The sequence below is a fragment of the Anarrhichthys ocellatus genome, unplaced genomic scaffold (genome assembly GCF_004355925.1).
Source record: "Anarrhichthys ocellatus isolate YVR2014 unplaced genomic scaffold, GSC_Weel_1.0 scaffold28, whole genome shotgun sequence".
NCBI lineage: Eukaryota > Metazoa > Chordata > Actinopteri > Perciformes > Anarhichadidae > Anarrhichthys > Anarrhichthys ocellatus.
In genome coordinates, this window is record NW_022280058.1 from 4,262,363 (window position 1) to 4,282,373 (window position 20,011).

The 20,011-nt window shown below is 43.3% G+C and overlaps 1 protein-coding gene and 1 long non-coding RNA gene across 2 annotated transcripts in view; one reads left to right on the top strand and one right to left on the bottom strand.

Annotated features, from left to right (window-relative positions):
- Positions 1-17,763, top strand: part of znf827 (zinc finger protein 827) — a 76,769-nt gene extending 59,006 nt beyond the window's left edge. Inside the window, 5 exon segments of the mRNA XM_031863323.1 lie at positions 819-990; positions 1,664-1,830; positions 4,218-4,427; positions 7,085-7,262; positions 9,628-17,763. Coding sequence (XP_031719183.1) covers positions 819-990; positions 1,664-1,830; positions 4,218-4,427; positions 7,085-7,262; positions 9,628-10,660 — 1,760 coding nt within the window. The 3' untranslated portion in view covers positions 10,661-17,763.
- On the bottom strand, positions 1,511-5,141 carry LOC116392138 (uncharacterized). Its single transcript, XR_004213311.1, has 2 exons — positions 4,199-5,141; positions 1,511-1,780 (listed from the first exon to the last, which is right to left on the bottom strand). It is a non-coding gene; the product is annotated as an uncharacterized LOC116392138 (long non-coding RNA).
- Positions 17,764-20,011: the final 2,248 nt, after the last annotated feature.

Consider the following 20,011-nt stretch of genomic DNA (forward strand, 5'->3'; position numbering starts at 1 on the left):
CACACACACACACACACACACACACACACACACACACACACACACACCAGTAATTCTGATGCAGTCACGATTAGTTTCCTTCATTCACTTTGTCTCTCACACTCTGACACGGGAGACTTCCTCAGGATGAAGCTGTACGCTCCCTTGTGTCCTGATTACTCCGTGTTTTCAAACTTGGCCCTTCTTTGGTCCCAATTGATCCATTCTTTCCCATCACTTGTCTTCTGCAGTCTCTCTCTCTCTCTCTCTCTCTCTGCTGCCCTTATTAGGAAAATAAATGAATGACTATCCTGCTTATGCAGTTTTTACTTAAAGCAAATTAAACGCTGGATTAGAAATTTATGCAACCTACTTGGGATTGCGGACTAAATCACTGGGCGCACAAATGGAGACTCGTGTACCAAATGCCCCCACACAATTGGACATGCTCTCACATTTTGAGTGCACACACACACACTACACAGCGCACACACACACGCCATCTGAGAGTGTTGGCTGCGAACAGCTTGGCCACACCACAGAGAGCAGAAGCAGGGGCATATGTCAGTGTGATGGTCTTTTTGGTTTCCCCGGCGACATAAAGGTTGCCTGGCTTCATGTCCTTGGGGCAAATGGTGTGTGTGTGTGTGTGTGTGTGTGTGTGTGTGTGTTTTAGGGGGAGATAGTGGGAGAAGACATTGTTTTGGCATAAAAGGAAATATTGTGATTTAGATTTTTCTCCTATTTGATTAAAGGCTTAGAGGCTGTGCGCGACTTAATGAAATATCACCTGAGGTAATGTTTACAGTAACCTGTGCTTCTTGTGTTTGTCTTTGCAGACGAGAGGAAATACAAGTGTCACTTGTGTCCTTATGCAGCCAAGTGCCGGGCTAACCTCAATCAGCACCTGACCATCCACTCTGTCAAGCTGGTCAATACAGATGCTGAGCAGATCGTCAGCGCTGTTACAGCCGAGTCTGCCGAGCGCAAGAACTGCCCGTACTACTACAGGTAACGATAACAGAGCAACACACACACCGCTATGAAGGAGGCCTCCAGCCAGCAGCAGAGGTCAGAATCAGGGCTGTTGTTGATTGATTTGCATCTGCTGCTTGATGCCCAAATATATCCTGATATATATTCTTTCATTTAATTTCTCCCCAATTACTTTATTTTGTAAATTTATTATCAATTTCCTCTGAAATGATAATTATTATTACCATTTCTATTTATTATTATTTGCTTTCTTTACAAGAGTTAGATGAGAAAATCAAAACCAGAGTTGTGTCCATTCATCCCCTCATCGGCACACCTTAAGCTGCCTTATTAACATGTCAAATCTTGTTTATTCAATGCGTTCAAAGAGCCGAAGTGTAAAGATGTGTGTGGTTATGTGCTGAAATATCTCTTATTTGTGTGTAATGACTTCGTGGTGTTTCATGAGAACAAGACTCCTCAGCGCTCCTCAGACGATCTTTTGTAATACTTTTATGTTGCTAATGATCTGAAATGAGTTCAAAAGCACCACGTCTGCAGTGAGGAAATATTTTATTTTCGATTGTCTAACAAATGAATAGAAATGTATCCACTCTGTACCACGTACCAATTTATGCAGACATAATATAACACTAAAGCTGACGGTTGTTCTCGCCATCTTCCTCTTCCTCTCTGTTCTCTTGTCCAGCTGCCATGTGTGTGATTTCCAGACGGAGCTGAATGCCCAGTTTGTCAGCCACATGTCGCTCCATGTGGACAAGGAGCAGTGGATGTTCTCGCTCTGCTGCAGCGTCTGTGACTACGTCTGCATGGAGGAGAACGACATGAAGAACCACATTAGTACCGGACATGCAGGTACAGAATCCCCCCACCGGTTCTGAGAGACGGCGTCGATGACATAGCCTCTCTCATGCTGTATGTGTTGGTGTAACGAAGGGTTGGAACGAACGTTATCATTATTTCTTAATTTTTCAAAACATTATTCAAACGAATCGGTTAATCGAACATCAAAATAGTTTCTTTTTAGATTTTGACTTTTCTCTTGATTGAGTAATCGACTAATCGACGAGTAGTTTCAGCTTTAGGGTAATGTTCGTGTGACTAAACTCATTGTATTACTAAAGGGCACGATTCAAACCCTACAAAAATGCTTTATGGAGTTATTTTCAAAATATCTCTCTCGCATGTTGGAGTGGGTGGTAGCTTACACATTGTGGCTCTTGTTCACAGCTCAGAATAGACATACAGTGCAGTACTTGGACAGTGACACATTTTCTATTGTTTTGGCTCTGTACTCCAACACATGGGGGTTTAAATTTAAACAACGGCTTTCAGGGTTTTGAGAAATTAAGTCTTTTTATACATAGTCCCCTCCAATGATACGGTTACAGTTCATACACTATTGTGTGTCAAAATTGACACATGTAAATAAAGAACGCAGTAAAAACACACATGAGAAGCTGATGCTTGTAAATCATCTTTGTATTTTGCTTTGAAAACGACTCAAACGACAAATGAATCAGCAAAATCTGTGCCAATATATTGATCAACTAATTGACTTTTGGTTTCAGCTCAACTTGTATTTCATATCCAAACATCCTGATGTGACAGTCATTTACACTTCATAAACACCTTGTTCTGTATCAGTTCAGAGGACACAGGGAAAGACGAGCTGTAGAAGAAGAAACTAGCCGCCTCCTGTTGACCCTCTTTAGACTTTTAAAGCTGCTGGTTTGAACCCCCGGTGGTCAATATCAGTGTTTTTGTCTAAAACAGCTTTGTCCAGTGTATTGCTGCCGTTTTGGTCTTCCGCTGTTCCCCAATACGTGTGTGTGTGTGTGTGTGTGTGTGTGCCGCTTGTCTGTATGTGTGGGTGGGTGGGTGGGATTGTCCGGCCTAGACAGCTGAGGGGTCTTTCAGAGGCCACAGTGGCCTTGTTTATCTGAGAAGGTTGGCCCTTATCGTGCCTGAGGGGAAAAAATCAATAGGCCTTGGTTCCTTTGGAGACGAGCTCGGTTTACGATGCCACTGTGGCCGTCTTTTAAGTCTCTCAGCCTGGCTTGGCATTTATCTCAGTCTCTCACAAGATGGACAACACCACCAAACATACAAATGTGCCGGAGTGTCTCTCACTTCCTACCTTCTACATGTGGAGATTTGGGTGGTTTCTCATGCTTAAGCCTTGTTTTGTTAACGTGTCTATACTTCGGAGTGTAAGGTGGACAGAGTGACTCCTCACAGACTGTAAAAGGCTAGTTATCTGGTCGACTGTGTAGGCCTGTGAAGACTGGACTCGGCATGGGGGAAAGGGTTTGTTGGGTGCCCTTAACTGTAGGGGGCGAGGTAGTGAATCATGTGACGGTGTTACTTGATCTCTACCCTGGATACACTGACAGATAGACATACTTTGCCTCTTTATTCAGTAAAAGAGAAAATGGAATATATTTTCCCGTAAAGGTGGGTTTCAAGGTTGAGGCCCACTGGCTCAGAGAAGTGCATTTATTTCATTTTTGCTTATATTCTGTGGCATTAGCCTTTTGGCTATTGTAAGAAGAAGGCAAGTGCATGTTAAATACTGCAGCAGAGAAGATAAAAGCCCCTCAAGCTGGTTCAATACTGTATTCAAAATGCTGCGAAGACTGCGCTCTGAATGGCCCTGCTTTATTTCGATTTGATTGAAAGCAGTTAATCATATCTTCTCTAACAATTCCTTGTGTGTGAACTCGATGCGGATATTCTTGTATGTTTTAGACGCGCGTGTGTCTGCCTGCGTCGGAAAGATAGGTCAACCATTTCAGCATCTGTGCCGCCTGTTCTCCCTCCTCTCACTCCCGTCTGAGTGAATGCCCTTTGTTGAGCTGTGCCCTGAGATGCTCCCGCCATCTTAGCTCCTTCGGCCATGACCCACGCTCCTCACCTGTACCTCCCTCTTGCCAGTGAATTGCAGACTTAGAGAAGGGGATCAATAAAAGCACACTGCATCTTGATTTGACTGGCAGCAGGGCCTCAGTCAGAGCAGAGGGCTGCGTGTTTGTATTGTGTGTGTGTGTGTGTGTGTGTGTGTGTGTGTGCGTGCATATACAGAACGACAGGGTACTTTAAACTGATTTTTCTGCATAAAGGACACCCCACAATTTTTGCAGGGTTTCAGTTAATATCTATCGCATGAGTTTTAGCTGGAGCTGGTAACATTTTTATATTAAAATGACAAATCTTTTTTTACTCTGTCGTCTTGTGTCCAGGTCTGAGCTCAAGAAGTCCCCTCAGCGAGACCAAGAGCACCTCCTCTTCCCTCTCGGCCCTCAGCGACTCGCTCAACAGCTCGGAGGGCGGAGACCTCACCCACGGTAACGAAGAACTCAGGGGCCTGCTGGCCCTGCCCTCCTCCGCAGGGAGCCAGTCCAGCTCTGGAAGCCACTCGGGATCAGGAACTGAGGACAAGTCTGACAAAGGTAAGGAATTGTGGGAAATATCTTCACCAGATGCACTTCTCAACAACAGTCTATATATTTATATATTCATGACTGACGAGGCAACAATGAAATACAAGTTTAACATTGATCGACTCATCAATTTCTGATTAACAGAAATGCTAGAATGCATTTTCGCCTGACCCCGGCAAGAAGACCTCCTTCAGTACTTTAGTCGTTCAAAAATACATCCGCGACGCTTCCACGGTCTGTTAGATAATGTTACGTTGGCACTAGGTAATCATTTCTGCTATCTTCTGCTAATCACTAATGTGGGCCACACTGCCTCCCTTAACCTGACGGCTCCCTCACGGATCGGCTGAAGCTTGCATGAACGTGTGTGGTGAGACTTGTGTCCTGAAGTGTTGTAATGTGTGTGTGCACCTGCATAGTATATAGGTGTTTCATTTAAATACATTTAGAAACATAATGTACTATTTCCCTTTTATTGACATTCTGTACTATGAGGTTTTTCCGACATACTATACAGATTTTTTCTTTTTCGTCATTTTTTTCACATACTCTGCCTTTATGACTTTTTTCAACATACTGTACTAAGACTTTTTATAGCTTTTTTCATCATACCCTACTATGACCTATTAGTTTTTTCCATGTAATATACTATCGCTTTTTTCGCACTTTTTTCAACATGCTAAACTGACTTTTCTTTTCTTTTTTATGACTTTTTAAAGCTTTAAAAAAAGTATACTTTTTCTTCTTCTTGACTCTTCAACATAACATACTATACTATGACTATTCATTTTTTTGGCATAATATACTGCGTCTTATTTATTGTTTCGACATACAATATACTATGTTCTTTTTTAGGACTTATACCTTTTTTAATGCCAATACTTTTTCAAAAACTTCTTTACAACATACTTTCTATGACTGTTTATGACACCATATAATAATTTCACTCACCAATAGTCTCAACACTGACACAACTGAGTTGTTTCTTTACATCATTTACACCAACATTGGTAGTTGTATCTGTTTCAAAGCCTTATCCACCAACACGTTTGCCCTTTATTCAGTTTGCGTGTGGAATGCAAATCAACACGGGAGACGTCGGACAACTGTCCACATGATAGAGCAGCTTTTCATTGTTCCAGAACTGACAAGTCATTTTGACCTAAATGAAATGCCGGTCTTTTGCTTTTGACATTGCAAAGACAATTTCATGACATATATTTTGTTAATTAATTTTATATAGCGTCAAGTCAGAACAGAAATCATCTCGAGACACTTTTCGTATAAAGTCCAGATCGTACCCCCCATGAGCAAGCACTATGGTGACAGTGGCAGAACAAAAGCACCCCCTTAAGCAGAGGGAGCGAGAGGCAACGGTAGATATAATTGAATTATTATAATAATAGCAGCAATGGATATAATATGATTAATTATAGTAGCAGTGGGTGTCAAGCAGGGCCACGGTAGCAGATACACAACCACCATCCAGGTGTAACCCGGTCCATGGAAACCTGTGAGACAAGAGAGCACAAAGACTCCGGGGAAGAAGCCAAGTTAGTAACATGCATTCATGGGACATGAATATATACAGATGGAGCGGAGGAGAGAGGAGCTCATTGTGTCAGAGGAAGTCCCCTGGCAGTCTCGGCCTACAGCAGCATAACTAAGGGCTGTTCCAAGGCAAGCCGGAGCCTTTCCCTTTATTCTGGGAGCGCAGTGTTCTAGTGGGGTAATAAGGTACTATAAGCTCTTTAATAATGCATGACCATTTAGGGCTTTGTAAGTAAGGATAAGGATGTTAACTTCTGGATTCTGCATTCTGTATTTTAAAGGGAGTCAGAGCAGAGAAGCTAATGCGGGAATAATGTGATCTCTTTTCTTAGTTCTTGTCCGTACACGTGCTGCAGCATTCTGGATCAACTGGAGCAAAAACAGTTATAGAATAGTATGTCATGAAAAGGTCATTAAAATGGCAAAGTATTTCATTAAAATGGCAAAAAAAATCACAGTATAATATTAGAAAGTTAAAAAAAAGTTACAGTATAGCAAGTCATTAATATAGTATATCATAAAAAAGTCAGAGTATAGTATGATGTAAAAAAGTTTGTAACAAAAAGTAATTTAAAAATTCACAGAATAGTATGTTGTATAAAAGACACCAAAAAGTCCTTGTTTATAGTCATAGTGCAGTAAGTCATTAAAAGTCATTGTAGTTTGTTTTTAAAAAGAATAAAAGCAAAACAAAACTACATTATGACTTCTATTGGGATGGCAAAGCTTTCTAAACACCCGGATGATGTCACCGGGGTTACCTAGATATCTTTCAAACTCCACACCGTCGCAAATTTGTGTGTCAGCATTTATCAGGCAGGACGGTCATACAGGTTGTATTCTGAGAACTGTGGAGTCTGTTGTTGTTGTTTGGAGCTCAAAGTGAAGATATCTCAACCTTCGCTGCATCGCTGCTTACATACTCTATTTCTGTGCGAGGTCATTGTTGGACCGGACTTTTTCCCTGAATCTGAACTCCCTTTGTTCCCGTTTTCTATAGATACACTCAGAGATTTCAGCGACGCCGAGTCTGAAGAGCACATAACCATCTAACCATTAAAACCATTAAAACCGATTCAGTCTCCACTGACCCTCTTCTCTCTCCTTCTCTACAGGCTTCGAATGCGTCTTCTGCAATTTTGTGTGCAAGACGCGTAGCATGTACGAACGGCACCTTCAGATCCACCTCATCACACGGATGTTCGAGTGCGACGTCTGCCACAAGTTCCTCAAGACGCCCGAGCAGCTGCTGGAGCACAAGAAGTGCCACACCGTCCCCTCCGGAGGGCTCAAGTAAGGAAAGCAAGTACAGACAGAGGTTCCTAACTCCGCCCATCCCCCCCCCCCCCCCCCTCGTCAATCCACTGCACACTACACACACATAGACCAACATTAGGGGGGTGTGCAAAGCTATGGCAACAGACTAAAGTTTCAGGCATCTCACAATGGTTTACATGCAATATGTAACTCATTTTACATATATAAAATAACAAAGGATACAAAAAGATGGCTGGCTGATATTATCATAAATTAGAGCTGATTGTAACAGCCTATTTGAAGATGTGTGTCGCCATGTGTCCTCTATCAGTTAACCTCTCTTTAATGTCCAGTATTTGCAGCCAGCAAATTAAATGATACAAGCTGTAGTTGTGCTCGACCGCCTCTCTTGGCAAGTGTAACTTATTAGACGGTGGTCTCTGGGTCTGCAGTGGCTGCTCTGAACAGAAGGGAGAATGGGGAAAGAGATGGAAATGGGTTTCCCCCTCAGGGTCTGTTGTTCCACTGCCCACAGATGACGGCTGTGCCAGAGGAAAACATCTGAGGAAATCTGCATTTTACAAACCTACCATACAGACACTTATAATGTATGAAAGAAAATGTATAAAATATGTGGGCACACCCCTAGTCCGATCACGTACATTTGTCACATCTTAGTGTAGACATTGACACAAGACACGGGTCAAAGGATGACCCTAAAACAAAGCTTTCAAATACAACGTGTAACTCTATCTCGGTGTAGTTTGTATCCCAACCCGTACATATAGAAATATACTTTATATGTAGCTCCAGTCCTCTTCCATGCTTCCCTCCCCATCTCCATACTCCCATAGTCCCACAGGAGCCTTTGTTGTACTGTAACACGTTTATGTCCCATAACAGGCCTGTCGAGCCCCCATAAAGCCCATCTGTTGATCTCACCATCCACACTGCACACTGACTGATGGTAGTGTTTGAGTTCAGGCCAATCACAATAATGTGCTTTCACACACACGTTCAGCTCTTGGGTAGCGGTTAACAGCATTTGTGATGATAAACACATGACTTTTTGCCTTCATATTTAGGAACAATGCAGTTAATGGAACATTTGTCAAAGATCCATTTCAAGTAACACAAGCCATTGTTTTTCTCATAACTCCAGTCTGTGCATGTACAGAATCATTATGATTATCGCCTCATCTTGTCATAAGCAAAGATCTGTGTTCTATATCTTTTTTTTTCTTCTTCTGTGCAGCCATCAGTGGAGATAGGATGTTTTAAACATTGCTAAATGTCTGGAAATGGTTTCATTTCACTAAATATAAACTAGGAAGCTGCCAACACGGTTACATTGGCTTATATTTGACCAGATGACAAACGCACAAGAAGCCCCTTCATAACTCAAAGATCTCCACAAAGCATCTACAGTCCCTAGCGTGAGGATTTGCTGCTAGCTGTAGTGTGCGAGTGAATACATGTAAAGGAGTTATAACGGTTTTAAATGTTTCTTCTGTCTGGTGTTCATGTTTCTCGAAGCCAGAGTGATTTCTCTTGAGCCATTATTCAAAATGGAAAGAAGAAGGTTGTGGATATTTTTATTGAACGGAGAAAGAAAAGACATTGAAGGAGTGATATTTATTCGATTTAAATTTATACCCGCACACGTGGGTTGTATATTCAGCTCTTTAAGGTTTACACGTCTCTTAATTTATGTAAACCAAATTAATGTTTACTTTCAAAAGCAGGCAGGATTTAACCAAACAGGTGTAGAATTACTTAATGGACATGAAGGGCGAAAAGGTTCCAGATAAACTCCCATTGCCTACATTTTCTGACCTCCGACATCCAGTTTATTTTTTCTAGACTAGTGTGTACACGTGTATACACTTGAGCAATGTGAAGTGTTTCTAAATATATATATATATATATATAGGAGTGTATAGAAAGGGAGAGAGGGCCTTGACCATTTGGAGGTTTTTCTGAGGTGATTCTGTTCTGCAGGGTTTGTGAAGCGCTTTGGGGCCCAGAGCAGATGAAAGGTGCTATTTAAATGTAAGTGCCACTCCATTCCTTCATTTCCCTTCATGTCCTACTGCTCCAACCCTTTCTCCAGCCTGTCACCCCCCCCCCCCCCTCCTCCTCCACACACACACACACACACACCTGATCATCGCAATTCTCCCACCATTAAACTGCCACACATACCACCATGAGCACACAGACCTCTACATGACGCACACTTTTTCCTTTACCTGTCCTCCTCCTCTTCATCATTTTTGTGTTATTCAATTTGAAGGTGTGTTCTGTGGTTTCTGAACGTACACTCCCCCCTTCAACTGTCCTTTTGCTTTTGGGTGTCGTGTCCTCCCCTCCCTACTTCCCCTTTTGTTGCATTGCCCAGGTGCCCTTTCTGCATCTACTCCACCAATCGTCCAGCGGCCATGGAGTGCCACCTTAAGACGCACTGTAAGATGGAGTACCGCTGCCGCATCTGCCAGGGACTGTGGCCGGACCAGGCCTCATTGGAGGCCCACATGCGCGGGCACCGCCTGGGCAACCACTACAAGTGTGAGCAGTGTGGCTACTTGTCCAAGACGGCCAACAAGCTGATCGAGCATGTGCGTGTGCACACGGGCGAGCGGCCCTTCCACTGCGACCGCTGCTCTTATAGCTGCAAGCGCAAGGACAACCTCAACCTGCACAAGAAGCTGAAGCACGCGCCGCGCCAGACTTTCGGCTGCCAAGAGTGCCCTTTCACCACCACACACCCCTTCGTCTTCAGCCGCCACCTCAAGAAACACCAGAGCGGAGGAGCGGGGGGTCTGGACGGAGGCTTCGGAGGAGAAGAAGAAGAAGAAGTGGAGGAGGACGAGGAGGCGGGAGAGGAGGAGCTTCCACTCCAGGGAACGTCACCGGGGGTCTCTTCGTTGCGAAAGAGCCGGGAGAACTTCCTGTTTAGCAGAGGAGGCGGGAGCAGCGGAGGGAGTGGGAGTAACAGCCCTCTCATGAGTCTGACGGCGTCCCAGGCGCTCCAGTCCGTCGCCCTGTCACTCACGCTGGGCAAGTCCCGCCCGCTGGATGCGACTGGCCCTCTGCACCGCTTGGTCGGCACCAACGGCAGCACCACCACCACCAGGAACCCCGGCGGCCCGAGCAGCGGCAGCCCCTCCCTCTTCCTCCCCTCCTCCCGCCACGTGTTCGAGCAGTACAGGAACTGCGACCGGGCGCACATGATCCCCCTCACCACCTTGTTCACCCACAACAGCCGCCTCACATTCCACTCGCACCTCCACTCCAGATGGCGGCCCGCCACATCTCCTCTCCTCTTCTCCTCCAGCTCGGCGTCGCCCTCCCGCTCTTCCCCCTCACCCTCCTCCCACAAACACTCCTTCCTGGCCTACCTGGGACTGATGGAGAGGGCCAAGACTGTTTGACCTCGCCCTCCCCCTCCTCCTCCTCCTCCCCTCACTCCTCGGACGGTGGTGTGAATTGACACTTGACCACTGCAGTGGGGGCAACGTCTTTTCCAATCAGACCAGCAGAATAAGCTGGAGCAGACAAACATATTGAAGAAAAGAAAAGAAAAACATTTATAAGAGAAAAAGGCTGTACATGCTAAAAATGCATTTATATCAAGAAGCTGCTTTTCTTATCAGTTCTATCAATTGAATTATTACTACTTCAACTACTACTCTCTATTACCTTTATTTTTTTTTTCTGTTTTGAAATGTCTGAATGACTTGGACCCAGTTGCATTATCTGAGGAAACTATCGTATCTCAGTTTCATAGATATTTTTCTTTTAGTCGTTTGACGAGATAAAAAGATGAAACAAAAACTTGCAAGTGCTATATTTTAGTGCATTTTTGTCTATTGCTATTATGCATCGAAATAGCATGCCTGTGTTTCAACTAGCTTTGACGTCATTAGGAAGCTAAATTCGAGATATCCTGAAGTGTTAGCGGTGCAACGTGGACAGAACCAATGAAACGGGAGCGCTTTTCCTCGTAAAAAAAGGCACGTTTCCAAAGCAACGCCTCAAACCACGCACTTACTTATTTATCAAGTCTTGTACATAGTTTTGTAGCCCCTCCCCCTTCCCATCCTTTTGATTTCCGTTGTTTTTTTTGTATAATGGTGAAACCATATTATGCATAGCTGCTGCCTGATATCGCCTCTGTCTCGGAATAAATATCCTTTCGATGAGTTACTAGCTAATTGTAACAGTTTTTTTTGTAAGCTCCCTAAACAGAAGATAAGCTGTGATAATGTAAATAAGGAAATTCTGACTTATGACAAGAAACATTCTACATTTATTACCAATAATTAGATTTGAATATAAATGTAAAATGTTGACAATGGATTTGCACTCCTAGTGAAATAATGAGAAACAGTCAATCGATTATTTCTGAGACCAGGTGGAAATCAGCGCAACTTGATATGCAGAACTATGTGCCCCGCACCTGTACCTAGAAGAGATATATGAGATAACTGTTTTGTGGAGGTGACCGGCTCCGGGTTAGCAAGCTACCCACAGACCCGGTCACCGCAGGCCGATTCAATGGTGCTTTTTGGAGCTTTTTGTAATTTTTTGTGTACAAAAAAAAAGAAAAAAACTGTTCCAAAATGACTTGAATGAATGTATTTTTGTTTATGTACATGGAAAAAAAGAAGCGATACAGAAGTTGTGAGCAGGGAAGAGACGGGAAAGTTAGCGTGTTTGGTGGCCTTCTGTGTCTTTTTCTTTTTGTCTTTCATTTTTTTTCACTTTTTTTACTGAGCCTTTTACATCCTAATAAAAACATTTTCTACTAACATTCATAGGGAACCCATCGTGGAGAAAAAAAAGCAAAAAAAAAAAGCTCCTGTAGGTGCAATGATGAAGCAAAGCCATTCACTTGTACAGCATTGTTTTCAATGGCACTGGCTTCTGTATGCCGGCAGACATGGTACTGCCCCCCCCCCCCCCCCGTCTCTTTTTAACCTTTTGAGTTTTAATTGCACTTAATATAGTTACACTTCAAGCCAAAAGCACTTAAACCTTTTATTTTCCCTTTTTTTTTTTTAAAGTGCAAATGTAGATCCAGCGAGTTACCATAATGTGAAGTGGACAGTAGCTGCTGGAAACGACTCGATCGTCAACCCTCAGTTTCACGCGTAAGCATTTCTAGCAGTGCAAAAGGGCCGGCCTCTGTGAAATCGGAGAACGTAAATTAATACAAATTGCATGAATTAGACAGCATAGGTCAAGCTCTCCCTGGGAACTAAAGGTCCCAGGCTAAATTGTGATAGCCAGTTTTGCACAGTGCTGCACTTTCTGATTAAGAGAATATGTATTTATCCGTAAAATGTTCAAAAAGAAGTATGTTTTGCGAGGCAGAGCAGCAAAGTACAAGCATTTTATTTTGAAAAAAGCTTTAGCCATTATCTATAGCGCTTGTGTTTTTAAGTGGTCTTCAAGCCAAAATCTCTTATTGTAAAGGGATTGTTTTTTCTCCTTTTGTCTATTTTACTCATGCATTTTCCTACAATGGAATCATTGTTGCTTTTTGTTTGTTTGTTATTTTTCTACTTTAATCATGTCAGAAAAATGTCGATTGGACAGAGAACATGAATTGTCGAGACCAAAATGTAACACGCCGCAGGATGTGATGCTAGGATTGAATCCGTCACGTCCTCTTTTGGAGCGGAGCCTCGATTGTCCCCCTTTACACTGTTTGTTTGTTCCTTTTTGCTCCGTCAATGTCTGGCAGCATGTCTGGAGTGAAAGGAGCATCTCTCCGACACACACACACACACACACTCTCTCCTTGTACTATCTACGTTATCTTTTATACTCTAGTGCCACTTGGTGGAAGGAAACCACCTGAGACTTCTGAGAATGAGTCAAACTAATTGTCAGGGTCCAAAAGATTAAAAAGAAAAAGAATGTGTCCGATCTCGACACCTTTTTTTTTAATAATGTCTGCCTTTTATTACAGCTTAATCATCAATGGCTGCACTTCATTATGTCCCACCTATTTTGAGTGTAATGTTTAAAAAGGCAACAGGGCTCTATCCTTTTGAAAACCAATATTCTTAAGCACTTATTGTTTATTTTTGCCCAATTGTACGCAGCACAGTGACCTTTTTATTTTTTTACTACCCTTTCAGCACTTCAGAGTCTGCATGACATTGCCCTCGCTCTAGTTCTTTGGCACTTCATTGTGTTTAAAACTAACTCCCTTGGTTGCATTTAGTTGGCATCCCACTGCACTGTCTACAATCAGTTTAAGTTTGGCTGTATGTTCTGGTTAGAAAAGGCTCAGCTATCTTATCTTTTGGCACTCGGTAAAGATTGGTATGTGCTGTACAAAGCTTTTTTTTATTACTCCATTGTTAAGGCTGTACAGGGTTGTGACGATAACTGGTAAATAGATCATTTGTACTTTTTTGGTTTTGTATTTGTTTTCTTTGTTTGGCATTATTTTATGTTCAACTTGCCAGGTCTAAATGTAACAGGATTTGAAAGTAAAGCTTACATCAGATATTACGTCAGCTGTTTCTTTCCTCTGCTCATTCTCCTGACGGCGTAGATCACATTCATCGCTCGTGCACTTTGCTAAACGCCTCCTAAAACTCTTTTCATCTTCCTAGCTGACTCGTTTCCTCACTGAATAGTGACACAAATGCTCATCGTCTCTTATGCATAAACATTTAGTATAGTTTCTCATATTTGTGCTGCTTATAACGGATCCCTTAACTACGTAAACACTTCAACCGTCTGTGAGCTAGCAGCTGTAGCATCTTGCTGGTGCCACTGGTTATAATTTGTCAACTGAAAATATACAGTCGGCATATTATTAAATATTTGACATCTACAGTTGTTCTACTCCACTGAATATTTGAAAAGCCTTATTTAAGTATTTTAAGTCCAAAAAACACAGTTCATATAGAAAGACCTTACATGGAGAAATATACACACACAGGCTTTAAAAAGTCTAAGTCATTGAATTCTAAAAATAAAGCCTTAATTGGCATTAGTTTACATTTTTTCAAGTCTTAAAACTGCTAAAACACAGGAAGTAGGTGTTTCCTGACAAAATAATTAGTGAATATTTTTATGACATTTTCATGACAGACTATATCATAACTTTTTTGATTACATACTATGACTTTTTCAATTAAATCTTTATGACAAACTATATTATTACAATACAAGGACTTACTAGGCAAACTTCACTATGGCGTGTTATGACATACTATACGATCACCTTTTTATGGCACTTTGTGTTATACTATACTATGACTTTCTATAACACATTTTACGAGTATTTTATTGAAATATATATGGCATACTATTACTTTTGAATGACATGCTGTACTATGACACTTTACTGACATTCTATACTATTGACCTGCTTACGCAATTTCTATATCGTGCTATACTTTTAAATGACATCCATCTTTCATGGCATTTTGTGGCATACTATACTATAATTGATTATATTAGCAATTTAGTTAGCAATATCACATACCAAAACAAAACAATGTTATATAAAATGATATCACAATACGATTCCACTGAAAGTCAACGGTCAATAATATTCAATATTGCTCGGCCCACGGTGTAGCAGGGACCAAGGGAGATTGCGTTGCATTTTTGAGTGGATCGGAAACGAACAGGGCGGAGACGCATTATTTTTCACTTTAATTAAAATTGCGAGATCGGCCATTTGGCCTTGATCGAGGTCTGCACGCTCCGAGTGCCCCTCTTGTTATTAGTGTCGTCATGTCGCTCACATTCAAATAAATGTACACACTTAAATCAAAATTCTGCAATGCAAGTTAAAAGAAATGCAAAAGCTTTGGTGCACATTCCATATTCCTCTCAGCAAAAGAAAGGAAATACATCAGCATGTTTCAGAGCAATGAGAGTGGACATCACTCAGTGGGGAGACGGGGATGTGAGTTAAGGAACAGCACTGATCATCTTTGAGGGACAAAGCATTCTCTAATGTATATCTGTGGCGTGCCATCATAATAATAAGAAATAGGATCTGTCATGGTGTCTAGCTGGTGTTTTTATTAGACCGATGGGAGGTCTCTCTCCCTCTCCTTCCTGTGTTGTAGTAATGAAAGTTACTGCACGTTCTCGCCCAGCCAAAGGTTGGCCCTGCCTAATGAAAACAGATGAAGCAGAGATAAAGTGTTTGCCGACATTAAGGGACTCATTTATCACCGTTAGCCCCCGAGCTATAGAACACCTTGGTCTGGAGCTCTCCTTTAACAGGCCTTGCCTCACAGCACCCTGGTGGCACACTGCAGCCTTCCAGGCACATGAGCACCGCCATCTTTACCGCTCTTTCTCTTTTTTTTTTCTCGTTTTAGCATTGCTTTAACAAGACAATATCACTGTTTACATCTATGTGTGTCTCTTCCACAGGGTTTAAACAAGCTGAGGTGAAGTTTTAACTGAGTGTTTCTAAGTTTCTAAAGGATTTAGCAGTCCTTGCGGGACCTCCATTGCCGCGCCCTCGATGTTGACCCACATGGGTTCAACAGCCATCTGAAGCCGAATCTCTTCTGTCGAAGAGCCATGTTCTCATCTAGCTGCTCATCTTGCCTGTGTTATAATGAATCTTTTTCGGCTGTGTTTAAAGCTGCTTAATTAAGTTCAAAGCAGCGCTCGGGGCACCGTGCGCCTGCTCAGCTGACCTCCCCTACGAGTGGAAGTGTTGATTAGGAAGTGAAGAGACATGCAGGCACTGCAGGGGATGGCTATTGATTGAAAGGATAGAAAACCTCATTTGGATTTTGTGATTGGAACACCACACTGTACACGGGGGCTGTTTTTCTTCATTTGCCGAAGAACAATAACTCCACTCCGGCGCTGACATGTTCGGTGAAATTGTCAACTAAGTGAGGAACTTCTGTGATAAGACTAAACGCCGGAGTTTTCCCTCGTCCCAATAATAGCCCTTCACCCCGGCCCGAGCTGTCTGCACAATGTCGACCTTTCGACACCACCTCGCGAAAGTTGGCCGCTGTCAATCGATAGCGTGTTAGCTTTTTGTTTGAAGGTTCAGGCTGCCTTGGCTTTATTACAGCTGCTGAGAGTCATGGGGGAGTCGTGCACGGCTTTGTGAGAGAGGAGCTCCCTCTTGTTTGCCAAAAGTGTAATCCCGCCGTGACCCGCCGTGACCCTGCCCTGAGAGGAAAGCTGCTTAGACAGAAGTGCGTGTCTGTGGGAGCTCCCAGCTGCCTGGCCTCTCTCTCCCTTTTTCCCTCCATTTTGCTCACTACATACACCTCACACGTTCCCCCGCCTTCATAGCTCCATATACATCTTTTTAATCTCTCCTTTTACCCTCACTCTATACTCTTTTTCTTCCCTCCTGTTTACCTCATCTTTTTCTGCTCTTTCCTTATTTTACAGTTGACTCCATGCATGCTTCACTCGGCATCAATACTTCCAGGACTCCCCCCCGTTCCTCACCACCATCGTGGTTTTTACCCTGTGCACGAGCAGAGGTTTTGCTAAGTGGAGACAGATCTCTGATTTTCTTTTTTTTTTTCTCCAACAGAGAAAATAAACATACAAAGTCCTGCCCTACACAGCTCCCAGTACAGGCTGGCTCACAGACCACTGGCTCACAGAGAAGAGAAAATGAAGGAAGAAAATGACCTCTGGAATCGATTTGGCACGGGGTTGAAGCCAGAGCAACAACGTACGCAGAACAAGGCTCCGCTGAGGCTGCTTGTTGATTCGTAAATCTATTAATCTTTGAAAAAATTAGGCATCAAAATGAATTGGTGAACATGAAATTCCATGTTTATTCAGTCCATAAGTCTGCACACGCTGCTAGAAATACATGCAAAGTGCAAGGCAAAAACAAAGATGGCTGTGCATGAAAGACAATTCGCACCTGAGCTCCACCTGAGGGAGAGAGATGATCTGGAGGCTCGTGTTGGTGCGTCACTCACTCGCCACTGAGTCGGGGTTGGACACGCGTGGTGGGACATGTATTTACATGCGTGTTTGGTGCCCAGCCCACGGGCATAGCATCACTGCCTGCCCGAACCCCCCGCTGCGGCCCTTCCCCACTCTCTGGGGTGAGACATCACTCGGCTGGGGGTCAGCAGCAATCTGAGTCAGGAAGCCCTGCGGGGGGTGTTTGGGGGAGGGGGGAGGGGGATTACCCACAAGTCCCTGGGCCTAGCATATCCAGACTTAGGGCAGCCTGAATCAGTGGGGAGGACAGATCATACCCCCTGTTGGGTGCTGCCTCAAATATAAAGCTACTGCTTGGCCATTCCAACTGGATGACAAACGCATTATAGAAGAGAGGAAGGGGAGGAGGAGGCTGGTAATGGGCAGAGGGAGAGCAGCTCTACTTGAGTGTGATCGTGTCTTTGAAATAGATAGGACAAAAGCCAGCCAACTCCCCTGTTGTTAAGCTTTGCTGTTACCATGGCAGTCTATGACAGTCACCAGCCATAGGTTACTTGGTTTCTATGGGTAACAGTTGGCGCTGCACTTCATTCACATCGTCTGCGACACTGAACCTCAAGATATCGCCCACTGATTCTCGGCAGTTTACAATCTCTCTGACTGAAACGGGACAAGATGTTCATTTTTGAAACGTCCACAAACGCACTTCCTTTTCACCTGCGAGAGGCAACGACTTCAATGAATGGAGTCTGCTGAGATCTGAAACGAGGAGACTTTGTTATAGAGAGCTTAACAGAATAGCGAGGTCAAGCCCAAACTAATCAGGCTGCTCATTTCCCTGGATGGAGTAATGAAGTAGAACGCTGACCCCCCCCGGCTGACCCTGGGAATCTGGAGCAAAGAAAACTGGCCCGGAGACCAATTAGCCAAAAGCAAACGGAAATATTAAAACAGAGCGGCCATTTATTAATAAATATGATCAGAGTCATCCACAAAAGAAGCATCAAAGCTGTTAAACGTACCTTTGTGTGAAAAGAACGGTTTGATGTTTTACATCAAACGTCACGAAACCGTAAACGTTTCAGGATAACGAGCTCCTTTTAGTCTGCATCCTAAAGATGATTTGGAACGAGGGTTGATTACAACCTGGCCGGCTCTCCTAATTACCTCATGCACTTGAGCTTTTAATGATTTTCATGATTCAATTATCCCTAACTGAATTCCTGTCTTCAATCAATTAAAGCCATAGCTGCACACTCATCCATCTTCCAATCAGGACACCCGGAATCCCTCCATCCATTCTCATTTTGAGAAGAGAGTGGGTCAAACAAATTAACAGAGACCGCATCCATCCAAGTCGCTCCATCTTTTTTTTTTTTTTGCTTTTTTTTAACCTTTTCTGTTACTTACATTTTGTAACTCTCGAGCGTGGCGAGGATTTGTTTTCAGGATGAATCGCTGTACTGTGCGTCATTAGAGATTATTTTCTATCAAAAGTTAGTTGCAGTTAAATATTTTTAACTTCATTATAAATAGGATCAATATGGGTCTCCAACACCCTGACCCCTCCATCTGCACAAACGAGTGCTTGTGCTTGTGTGTTCTACTGAAACCTTGAATAAATAGTCTTTTATCTAAAAAGCCTTCAGTCCTGCTCCTCTCTGCTGGTTATTGTGATACCTGATGTGAAGGTGAGTGACAGTGGGTTTCTTTATCTCTCAACAACACTCTCCTACAAAGACACACACTTAAAGAGACCAACACGCACACACACACACACACACACACTCTTGTACACAAACACACACACACACAGTTTGGCACCATCTGCTGGAACCTTGAGAAACATGTCGGAGAAACATTTATCTTGAGAGGATATTTGGAATAAAGTACACTATAAAAATCGAAAGCCTTAAACAAAAAAAAATGACATTTGTTCCAGTGAGATGAAACATAAGCAAACACTTCTCAGGGAAGAGCAGAGGCATGTTTGATGGATGAATGCAGCCTCCTCAGCCAAATTAGAAGAAGAAGAAGAAGCAGCAGCAGCGCAGAAATGGTTGCCAAGGTGCCCTGATAGCCATTTAACCGTCATTGGTTGAGAGGGGGCGCTGAGTGCCGGGCAGCCTATTCACATGCTGCTCTTTCCATCCCCATTATCTGCTCCGGCTCATCTCCGCAACCACCAGTATGGTTTCCTTGAAAGGGGTTTAGCATTCTTTTCAATGTAAATTGTGCTCTTTCTGCGGACGGAGCCGGAGATTAGGTTTGATGTGTTATCACAGCGGTGGCTTCCTCTTGAGCAAAAACCGTTTAACAGCAGCAGCAACTGCAGAGAGGAGCATTAGGAGGCGTTTTTTTGGCCACATTTCACAAAAGGGAAGATCAAACACAAAGACGGGCACACTACACCGCGGCGGCCTTGTCCGAGCATCCCACTATGATGGAGTCCGCGGCAGAAAAAAACGTGGCTGCAAACTTCAATCGCATCACTCTCGGCAGTGCTCATCGTGTTACTGAGTAGCTTCAGATGTCTCCATTCAGAGAGCAGCCTCGGCTATATCCTTTCTCAGAGTCCTTACATTTTTTCTTCTTTTGGGGAGACGGCAGGGACTGGTGCATTCCCTGGCACACTTTTCAATAGAGCTCACCCTGGAGAAGCTGGGGAATGGCTATCACAACAATTACACCGACAGCTCTTTTCTAAAGTGCACTTGATTTATTTGATTTAGTGAAGATTAATGGCCCTCCCTCCAAGCAGGCCTGGCTCAGACGTGCAGCACAAACACAGGCTTCCTCGTACAGAAACATAGGTGTGTGCTAACACCCATGATGCTACCAGACGTACACAC